This window comes from Pholis gunnellus, assembly GCF_910591455.1.
Source record: "Pholis gunnellus genome assembly, chromosome: 19".
Taxonomy (NCBI): Eukaryota; Metazoa; Chordata; class Actinopteri; order Perciformes; family Pholidae; genus Pholis; species Pholis gunnellus.
The window spans coordinates 21,198,533-21,210,097 of record NC_136546.1 but is presented as its reverse complement, the minus strand read 5'-3'; the positions used below and the strand labels follow the sequence as shown (position 1 = coordinate 21,210,097).

Below are 11,565 nucleotides of genomic sequence, written 5' to 3'. Positions count from 1 at the left end.
ACAAACTACAAGCTGCTGACGAGTCATTAAAACAACGTTTAAATGTTTCTGATGAGGAGGAGGAGGAGGAGGAGGAGGAGCGTCTGCTGGTGGACGTAGTTTAGTAGTTCAGCTGGTCTCAGTAGAAGCTCTGCATGTTGTTGTTGTTGTTGTTGTTGTTGTTGTTGTGATCCGTCCAGATGAACTCTGGTGAAACGAAGCTCAAAAAGTGAAACTTAAAACTCGACAGAAGATGAAATGCGATTTTACAGAAACAATAAACGGTTTTATTTCTACAGATTTATATTAGAATATTAATATTAACAGTAATTCATATTATTAATAGTAATTAATACTATTAATATGAATTAATCATATTAATAGTATTAAATGATATAATTAATATGAATATTAATTATAGTTTGAGATGTTTTCTTATTCTGATGTCAATAATCAATGTTTTTATTGACGAGTGAATATTAATGTTCATTATGAATCTCATTATGTTTTAACTAATTCATTTAATAATCTTTAGAATATTGATATTCTAGTCTTTTTTTATGTTTTAACTGAGAGACAAAAGAATAAAATCAGAGGCTTTTATTCTGAAGTTTGGATCAACAGGAAGATGATTTTAAAATTAAATAATCGCCTCTGATCTTATTTAAGTGAACAGAAGATTTAAATACAAAGTAAATTCATTTAATAATAAATATTTAACAGAATAAATAAATGTTTATGAAACGACTGATAACGGATCAATAAGTGAATTAATGTTAATAACTTTAAATGAATGCAGAATATAAACAGACCTGAGATCTGTTCAGTGGAGCGTGTTGATGTTTCCTCAGTGCTCTTCATCATCTTCATCATCTTCATCAGTGAATCTGTTGTGAACTTAAAGAAATAAAATCTGGAAGTTGATCGTTGATTCTTCGACTCTTATTGATCCGGTTGAGAAGTATTCACAAGTTCTACTGAGGTACAAGTACCTCAATGCAAAAAAGAAATGTCATCAGCAAAGAGTACTTTTGTATATAAGTACTCTTGACTCAGTGTAGCAGTGTAACCCCCCGTCCCTCTAACTAACCAGAGACTAACCAGAGACTAACTAACCAGAGACTAACCAGAGACTGACTAACCAGAGACTAACTAACCAGAGACTAACTAAGCAGAGACTAACCAGGGACTGACTAACCAGAGACTAACTAACCAGAGACTAACCAGAGACTGACTAACCAGAGACTAACTAAGCAGAGACTAACCAGAGACTGACTAACCAGGGACTAACCAGAGACTGACTAACCGGAGACTAACTAACCAGAGACTGACTAACCAGGGACTAACTAACCAGAGACTAACTAACCGGAGACTAACTAACCAGGGACTGACTAACCAGAGACTAACTAACCAGAGACTGACTAACCAGGGACTGACTAACCAGAGACTAACTAACCAGAGACTGACTAACCAGAGACTGACTAACCAGAGACTAACTAAGCAGAGACTAACCAGAGACTGACTAACCAGGGACTAACTAACCGGAGACTAACTAACCAGGGACTGACTAACCAGAGACTAACTAACCAGAGACTGACTAACCAGGGACTGACTAACCAGGGACTGACTAACCAGAGACTGACTAACCAGGGACTGACTAACCAGAGACTAACTAACCAGAGACTGACTAACCAGAGACTGACTAACCAGAGACTAACTAAGCAGAGACTAACCAGAGACTGACTAACCAGGGACTAACTAACCAGAGACTAACTAACCAGGGACTGACTAACCAGAGACTAACTAACCAGAGACTGACTAACCAGGGACTGACTAACCAGGGACTGACTAACCAGAGACTAACTAACCAGGGACTAACTAACCAGGGACTAACTAACCAGAGACTAACTAACCAGGGACTAACTAACCAGAGCAGTCATGAGGTCGTCCTTGTTCTCTAGACTTCTGATTGTTGTGTTTACAGAAGCATGCTCATGTCTGCAGCCTTTTGAACAGGTGATGACACTAGATGAGGAGTCAGAGGATCCTCAGACTTCATATGATTCATCCTGGTGTGTGTGTGTGTGTGTGTGTGTGTGTGTGTGTGTGTGTGTGTGACTGTGTGTGTGTGTGTGTGTGTGTGTGTGTGTGTGTGCTGGATCACATACAGACGGAGGTCAGTATAGGGAGCTGGGAAATGAGGGACAGGAAGCAGGCGCTTGGCCCTGTCTGACCTCGTCTAACTTTTCTACAAAGAGTGTGTGTGTGTGTGTGCCTGTGTGTGTGTGTGTGTATGTGTGTGTGTGTGTGTGAGGTCTCCGGTCTTGATGAGGTGATGGAGGAACGCCTCCTACACAAAGTCACACAGAGCAACAGTAAACAGAACGTTCCTCTTTGTTCTACTTTCTCTGGAAGAAATAAGAAATAATAATTCTGATAATTTAATCCTCGACAAAATCATTTCAAGAGATTTCTCTCTTTCTAAATGTAATTATTATTAGTTTGGTTATTTGAAGAACAAAGCCTCTGAATTCACACATTCATGATGAGCGAGTTACTCTCTAGACTCTTTGATCTTTGGTTGAATCTCTTCGATGGCGACGTCTCCACGTCTATATTCTCATGATGTCACGCAGGCAGCACAGAGACAGCCTTGCTGTGTGACTGTGGGTCCTTCTAAACATCTCAACAAGCCGTCAGTCACCACACAGCACTCCTCATGTGATGCACCAGCTCCTCTCACACTGAAGTCCTGCAGCACGAGAAGATGGAGGCTGAACTTCAGAGCTACTTCCTCTGTGAGGACCTCGTGGGTCACACCAACAAGCCAAATAAAGGTTAAAGCTGCCTGATGTCAACATCCTGTTAGCTAAGCTAACACACAACATGTAAAGTGGACTCTCTCTGAATGGAGCCAGGCTAACAGTTACTTTCAGTCTTTGTGCTAAGCTAGGCTACACACAGTTTGGACATTTTCATCAGCTAGCTAGAAACACTAGGCTAGGCTAACACTAGCTGTTTGTAGCTACAGCTACATCAGCTAGCTAGAAACACCAGGATAATGGTAGATATGCTAACTGTTTGTAGCAACATCAGCTAGCTAAAAAATAAATTGAAATCCTTTCCTCCTCTTCTCCTCCTCTTCCTCCTCATGAGCAGCAGTTGAAAACAGACTGAGCTCTCATTCGTTGCCCCGGTGACCCCCTGACCTCCTGACCCCTTGAGACTCAGCATTGCATTGTGGGTAACGTAAACAAAACAAAGGCTGGAGGAACCCGGACTGGATGGCAGATATGAAGTCTTCATGAATCTAAGCTGCTGTATTGACCCAGACAGGCCTACATGTACCAGCATGCATTGCACCACTTCCTCATCACTGGTCCCACTGAGCATGCTCAGTAGCGTTTCCTTTAGCCCCGCCTCCCAGTCTCCTCATTGAAAAACAATTCAACGTTTAAAGTTACTGATTTTAAACAGGAAGTTCATTTAACTCAAAATAAAATATTTTTACCAATTTAGGTCCGTGAGAAAAACTATTTTATTCTTGAAATATCTCATTATTCTCCACTTATTAAAATATTATCATTTTGGGTCCTTTACTTCCACAATATCATGGAATTCACACTTTATTCTTTCAGTAAAGTTTTCTTCTTCATATTAAGATTTTAACACTTTCACGATATTTCTGTTGTTATTCTGAAAAGATGACTTTGTTGTTTTATTTTTATGAGACGAGGTGACGGATAAAAACATGACATCACCGTGACATCACCTCCGTCTTCACTGGTGAAGCAGTGAGTCACAGGTTTGAATGTTACGTTTAAAGGATTAGTTTATAGATTTAATTAAATTCATTTTCAGGCCGTCAGTCTGAACAACATCTCGTTTTAGACAAATTCCTGAAACTGAACTTTGAAAACTGCTTTTAAAAGAATGATGATTGTTTAAAGGAGCGTCTGGCCCTTTAAGGAGTCACCGCTGATACACAACCAGCAGCTTTCAGTCGCCTCACATGAGCTTCTTCAGCACATCGATGTCAAACGAATCCTATGATCACAGAAGTATTTATATACTTGTATACTCGTAGTATTCTGGCTGGTTTTTAGGTATAAAGTGAAATGATGTTCGAGGCGTCACAAACATGTTAAAGAGGTTTTAGACCCTTGAGGAGGATCCTGTGACGGGTTGAAAGCTCCGGAACAGAAGCTTTAAAGGTGTGAAAACGTGAGCCTGTGATTGGTGGAGGCTGCACCGGTACCGGCCCTTTAAGGATCCGATCGGGGTTCAGTTCACACAAGTTAACTCAGGTTCTACAACACACAACTCCAGACGCCTTCACTTCATTTATTTCTCTTTTATATTGCACAAAAATAATGAGAAGAAACAAACAAATGTGCGTTAATGTGATAAAAACAAACATCCGGTTCCTCACTCACAACACACAGTCCTGAACATCTGCACCTGGTCCAGCTACTTCCGGTCTGTACTCTTTAAAACAGCCAGGCGGTAAAGCGAGGCAGGCCGGGAATCGAACCCTCGCATGCGCTCAAGTTACAAATCATGACGTCATCGTCAGTCACAATGAAAAGAAGAAGAGCCTGAAACACAGCCGGACGTTCCCTTTGATGTACAAAAATACTGTAACGATAGAAAGATGAGGTACGTCTGGTTCTGTCATATAAAACTCAGGTCTGCTGGTTTAGGGGGTTCTGCCTCAGACCTGGCAACCCGACATGTGAACTAAAGAGGACTCAAAGGAGTCACAAAAAGAGTCCTGCAGCGGTAGTCCTGGTTCAGGTCCTGGTCCAGGGGGGGTACATAAAGAGGTTTATCCTGATAGACTTCATTAGAATGCATAGGTCTGGTTCTGGTTCTGGTTCAGACCCGAACAACAAAAACTAAATCCATAAAACGGGGGATTTCTTTTTTTTTTTTGCAGAAGTACCAAAGTGAGTCCAGGTACCGGGTCTCCTCGAGTCCAGTCCCCCCCATCAGACCCGGTCCCTGGCTCTGGACCTCCTGGTCAGTAAGTGAAGACCAGGTCAGAGAAGTTGGCCTCCAGCCAGCTCCCCGCGATCATCTCGCTGAGCTCCGGGGTGCAATAGTCCGGGAAGTCGAAGTGGGACCCGAGGCTGCTGCTGCACGAGTCCAGGTCTTTGTCCACCAGGGACAGGCTCAGGTTAGCCGAGCTGGACGACGAGCTCCACGGCTCCGAGGAGGAAGAGGAGGAGGAGGAGGAGGAGGCGTGGTGGTGGAAGAAGCCGGACAGCAGACTCTCCTCCGCGGGGAGGTCGTCCAGGTCCTCCGAGGACGAGGACCGGGACGAGGAGGCCGGTGATAAGGAGGCCGGGTATGAGGAGGTGCTGCTCCTCTGCCGGGTGATGTTCTTGAAGCTGTAGAAGAGCCGACCCGACGACTCGGCGGGGCTCTGGCCCAAGGTCGGCGGCGTCTTGGAGAAACAGTAGCCGATAGGCTGGTCCTCCTGCTCGGCTTTAAACTCCCGCTCCTCCTCCTCGGAGTCCTCCTCCTCGTCGTCGGTGAACTCCCGTTGAACGAGCAGCTTGCTGGCTCTGTGGCTGCCGGTGGTCCGCTTGCTGCTCTTGCACTTAGAGAGCTTCTTCGCGGCAGCAGCGTGGCTCTTATTACCGGGTCTAACGGACGTCTTCTCCGGGGACTGACTGGACGACGCTTTCCCCGGAGGAAACGCACAGCAGCCGTCCGTCTTGGGCTTCTTCTTGGGCCGGTACTTGTAGTCCGGATAGTCGGCCATGTGCTTGAGCCGGAGCCGCTCCGCCTCCCGGATGAACGGGATCTTCTCGGTGTCTCTCAGCGTCTTCCAGCGCTTCCCGAGCCGCTTGGAGATCTCCGCGTTGTGCATGTCGGGGGACTGCTCCATGATCTTCCTCCTCTCGATCTTGGACCACACCATGAAGGCGTTCATGGGTCTCTTGATGTGACCCGTCGCGGTTTTGCACCAGTCCGGCTTCTTCAGCGGAGCGGAGCAGCGCGTCGAGGCCGCCAGCAGCTCGCTCTCCTCCGGGTCGGTCCTGTTGATCCTCGTTCCGCCATGTTGGGTCTGCTGAACCATGGTGGTGGTTCCGGGACAAACGAGACGCCGCGACGGACTCGCACGCGACACTTTATCCACGTTTTAACGTTTTATTTTAGCTTCCAGCCGTCATCACCGGCAGCAGCAGCATCTCTCTCCGTTCAAACTTCCTAACCGGTGTCTTATTAACCGGCTGATGATGCGGGTGACGTCCCGAGCTCAACCAATCACCGCTCTTCTTCTCCAAAACAACCTTCCCGCCTCCACAGTGCTTTTAACCAATCACCGCTCTTCTTCTCCAAAAAAAAGAAAGCAAACGTCCCGCCTCCGCAGCGCTCTCAGCCAATCACAGCCCTCCTGCCCTCCGCCGTGCGGCCGTTACTCCAGTACCAGGATCGGTGTGTTTCTATCGGTGTCTATTAAACCTCAGGTTCCTCCATGTTTCACTTCTGTCTGGACATAAAAGATTACATATATATATATTTATATATATATAATACATATTGTTCATATTCACTTTTCATAATCTGTTGGTATCGAACACAGACACTGAACAGAATAAATATTATTAATAATAACAACACCATTAAATGCATAAATAAACCAAAATGTCCTCAGATTTCCAGGAATCTTTGGACCTTTTGTTTTTTTAAAGGATTCCAGGAATTCTCCAGGCTTTAGTGGCTCAGTGTTTGGTTGGTCCTTCGAGGATCATTGAGTCCTCAACATCCTCAAAGTCCTCAAGGAGACCACGAGGAGACCACGAGTGTCCTTTAGGACGTTCAAGGAATCCTTGAGGACGGTTTCCTGGAGGTCAGGAGTCATTGACGAGGTTCCAGGTTTACATGTTTTATTATTATTACACATTAACTTTACTGTTTTCATCTTACTCTGTTACACCCTATCGCTGTACAACATATATATATATATATCATAATATAATATATCATATATATCATAATATATTACATTATGTTATATTTTAGGGACATATTCGATTGTCCAACAGAGAAAGTAAAACATCAACCGTCTGCTGCTGGACGACCTCTCTACCATTGACATGAATGAGGAGGCTGAGTGTGTGTGTGTGTGTGTGTGTGTGTGTGTGTGTGTGTGTGTGGTACCATCCATTCTCATAGATGAGCCGTTTCTCAGGAATGTGTCTGTTGTCAAAGGAAAACAATAAATCGTGAAATCATATTCATGCTGTAACAAACAGAATGAAACTCTGACATGAAATCAAAGTCGAGTGAACAAATGAGACGAACCTTCAGACGGAGAGTCGTCTGCATGCAGTGAAACAACCGGACCCACAGCAGAGCATGAGGCATTCTGGGTAATTTAACTCAAATCAACCGTTACAGTGTGAATATGCAAATATCTCCAACAACGTGTTGAATATTACTAAAACGCTAAACGGACAGTTTTATATCAGACCTCTCGCAGATTTACAGACTTTTATGACGCAATAATCAACAATAATCAACCAAGATTCAGAGTTGTTGTTGCCTTGTGCTGAAGGGTTTAGATTTAATGATTGAAGGGTTTAGATTTAATGTGCTGAAGGGTTTAGATTTAATGATTGAAGGGTTTAGATTTAATGTGCTGAAGGGTTTAGATTTAATGATTGAAGGGTTTAGATTTAATGTGCTGAAGGGTTTAGATTTAATAATTGAAGGGTTTAGATTTAATGTGCTGAAGGGTTTAGATTTAATGATTGAAGGGTTTAGATTTAATGTGCTGAAGGGTTTAGATTTAATGTGTTGAAGGGTTTAGATTTAATGTGCTGAAGGGTTTAGATTTAATGTGTTGAAGGGTTTAGATTTAATGTGCTGAAGGGTTTAGATTTAATAATTGAAGGGTTTAGATTTAATGATTGAAGGGTTTAGATTTAATGTGCTGAAGGGTTTAGATTTAATAATTGAAGGGTTTAGATTTAATGATTGAAGGGTTTAGATTCTTAGACTTCTTGACAACTGTTATTCATTTTCAGAGGGAAAAATCCTGATTATCTGGAATTCAAAATGCAGATTTAAAAGAAACATTTTCTATATTTAAAAGATACGATGTGGAACATATTACCCCGTGCATTATCGATGTGCATTATTATTATTATTATTATTATTATTATTATTATTATTATTATTATTACACTTTTAGGATGTTTTTCACTGTGAGGAAGTTACTCTGGATTAGAAAGCAGGTTTGTCTCCATCAGTCACAGGTTACCTGTGTTTGTAGTTTGTTATTCTGTTTATAGCCCCGCCCCCCCCGTTTAACATGTGTAAGGAGACGGTCGTGTTGGGGGATGGATTTGCATCAACACCTAAACCTCAAATAAAGAGCTTCTACTGCAACAGTGTGACTGAGCCTCGTACTCGGGGAGCAGGAGGGTTTGAAGATGTTTCACTTTCATCTCATGAAGCTCGTGAGATGAAAGTGATGTGAAGGACTCAGGAACCAGAAGGATTCTTAGTTTCAGCTCGTTAGACACAGTAATGAGTATTTATACATTACATTTCTGATCATAGATCCAACATGTTGAACAGCTTTACGTTGGAATAGATTATGAAGAGACTTGAAAGATGCAGCTCCAGTTCCACAAACAATCAATAAAGATACAGAAGAGAATAGAATGTAAACAATACAATAGAACAACGTGTGTAAAAGTAGAACTTAGGGAAGAAATAAAAAGGAAATGTTTCATTTGATCAATAATCTCCAACCAGCACCAACATCTCTGTGTCTGAGCTGTGATCATCACGTCGACTGATTAATGGAATGAATGAGTAAACTGTGAGCAGCTGTTAGCTCAGGCTACAGCTTCACTAGCTCGTTCTGTTCCTCGCTGCTGCTTTTAGAGCCACTAAAACGGGAAATAGAACTTATTCAGTTGTCTTCACTAGCAGCTGTTATCGGAGCGATCAGCGAGCGGAGGTATGACGACGACGGACACAAAACAGAGAACTGTCAGAGAACACGTGAAGAAACTGAACATCTGTCAGAGAACACGTGAAGAAGCTGAACATCTGTCAGAGAACACGTGAAGAAGCTGAACATCTGTCAGAGAACACGTGAAGAAGCTGAACATCTGTCAGAGAACACGTGAAGAAGCTGAACATCTGTCAGAGAACACGTGAAGAAGCTGAACATCTGTCAGAGAACACGTGAAGAAGCTGAACATCTGTCAGAGAACATGTGAAGTGATCCAGTCAAAGCTGTTCAGGATATTTAAGGTTTTTTCTGCAGCAACTTTGAGTTCACAAGGTGAGGTAATCCCTGTGTGTGTGTGTGTGTGTGTGTGTGTGTGTGTGTGTGTTTTGGGAGGATGAAGTCACTTACATGAGTCACTATGAAGTGAAGTCATCTTCATGATGATGTCACTCTGGTTGTTTTATTGATCCTCATCCTTCATCCTGGAACAAACGTTCCTGAGCAGATGAAAAGGTAACATCTGTACAGATGTTTGATGTTCACTAGCAGCTGTTGTTCAGTTACATTCTGCATTTCATAATAATGCTGCTGTCTTCATGAGGAGGAAGCAGCTGTTGTTGTTGTTGTTGTTGTTGTTGTTGGAGCGGTCAGTGAGCTGCGTGTCCAGCGGAGGTATCAAACCTACGGAGACGTCTGAAGTCACGGTTTGAGGCTTTGAGGACGACGGACACAAAACGGAGAACTTTCCTTACTGAAGCTGATGTTGTCCACACATCAACTAAAGGAACTAAAGCTTCAAATCTCTCCAGTAGACGGACTCCAGCCTCCAGCAGAGCTACGGGTGAGAACAGACACAAGGTTCCTGATGGAGGAACATGGAAGACTTCCTGTTCCTGAAACACCTGGAGGAGCTGCACCTCCGCCTGTCCTCAGGTCTGTTTACTGGAGACCTGATGAGGCTCTGACCTCTGACCTCTGACCTCTGACCTGTGAGTGGGAGGTCACATGGTTCAATCTGGTTTTGGGACGTTTTGACGCGTGAAGTCAAGAACTAAAAGTGTAAAGTTCACTAAATATTAAGATAGAGAAGATGTGTATTGTTGAGAAAACATCACAACGTTAATATCGACTTGATAGGACTTTAGTTCAACTAACGACGTCATTCTGGTGTAAATACATCTACAGAATACATCAGATTGCTTTCCTTCATATTTCTCATTATGTCTGCCCCCACATGTATATATATATATATATATATATATACATGTATACTTTATTATTTTATTTTATATTATATTGATTGAAGAGGTGTAAACTGTGAGTAGTTCAGCCGATGTTCCAACAGCAACTCTAGACTACTTCTCCTTCTTCTTCTTCTTCTTCTTCTTCTTCTCCTTCTTCTTCTCCTTCTTCTTCTTCTTGTTCTTCTGATGGAAACACGACTCCACCAGCTTCTGTCTCCAGAGACTTTTCTCCTCTGATGCTTCACTTAATGCATCGCCATCAAAAGGGTCATGTGACCCCTTTCAGAGGCATGCTGGGAGAGTCGCCCCTCCCCCCTCACCAGTGGGAGAGTCCACGCCCCCCCCCATCTTAACCAGCAATTTATTATGTAGACCCTCTGCCTGTCGTCTGTCTGTCTGTCTGTCTGTCTGTCTGTCTGTCTGTCTGTCTGTCTGTCTGTCTTCGTCTGTCTGTCTTCGTCTCAGACAGGAAGTTGAACCTTCGATCATTCAGGGTTCGATGAAGCGTCCAGTCAACACCTTCTCTCTCTGTGATTGGAGGAAGTGTTTGTTATTGTTAATCTAACCTGTGACCATGTAAAACTCTTCACAGGTTGTGTTTTTGTCTGCATTATAATCTGTATAATACGAGCAGACATCTGGAAGAACGTCACGTTTATGGACCAATGTTTTATGGAGATGTGGAGCAAAACATGCTGTATGCAGACGACACCGTCATATCTCTCACAGAGTTATTAATAAAGGAGCGGAGCTAATATAGTGCAGCATATATATATATATAGATATATATATATATGCTGCACTATATTCTATCTATATATATATATATATATCTATAGATATAGATATAGATATATAGATATAGATATAGATATATATCTATATATATATATCTATATATATATATCTATATATATATAGGACAAACGTCATTATCCTAGTTATCTTAGCTTTAGCTTCAAGGTGACTACCGGGTAGCTTGTCAGCTAACGAGATACAACATGTGCATCATACTTATCGGATTTTATTATCTCTTGATCGAACTACGCTAACAGTTTCCCCCTGCTTCCAGTGTTAGTGCTAAGCTAGGAGAAACACATCTGTTTAGGACACACAGAGATAAAACAAGGTGTCCATCTGAAACATCAGAGCACAAGAGCATTTAGTAAAAGAGGTTCTTCTTCTTCTTCTTCTTCTTCTTCTTCTTCTTCTTCTTCTTCTTCTTCTTCTTCTTCTGCGTATTAAAATCCTTCAGACAACAACGTGCCTCCAGACTCTCTCTCCGTTGTCTCTGAATAATCACAGATGTGTGTGTTTGAATGAGACGGAGGCTCCCGGAGGTTTCCAGATGAGCCGCCG

General features: G+C 42.6%; 1 protein-coding gene across 1 annotated transcript; it reads right to left on the bottom strand.

The window, feature by feature from the left end:
* Positions 1-5,002: 5,002 nt before the first annotated feature.
* sox11b (SRY-box transcription factor 11b) lies at positions 5,003-6,122 on the bottom strand (the record flags this gene model as incomplete). The annotated part of the gene is made up of 1 exon (XM_079180763.1): positions 5,003-6,122. The coding sequence occupies exon 1, from the start codon at positions 6,065-6,067 to the stop codon at positions 5,003-5,005; it is 1,065 nt and encodes a 354-aa protein (XP_079036889.1). The 5' UTR covers positions 6,068-6,122.
* Positions 6,123-11,565: the final 5,443 nt, after the last annotated feature.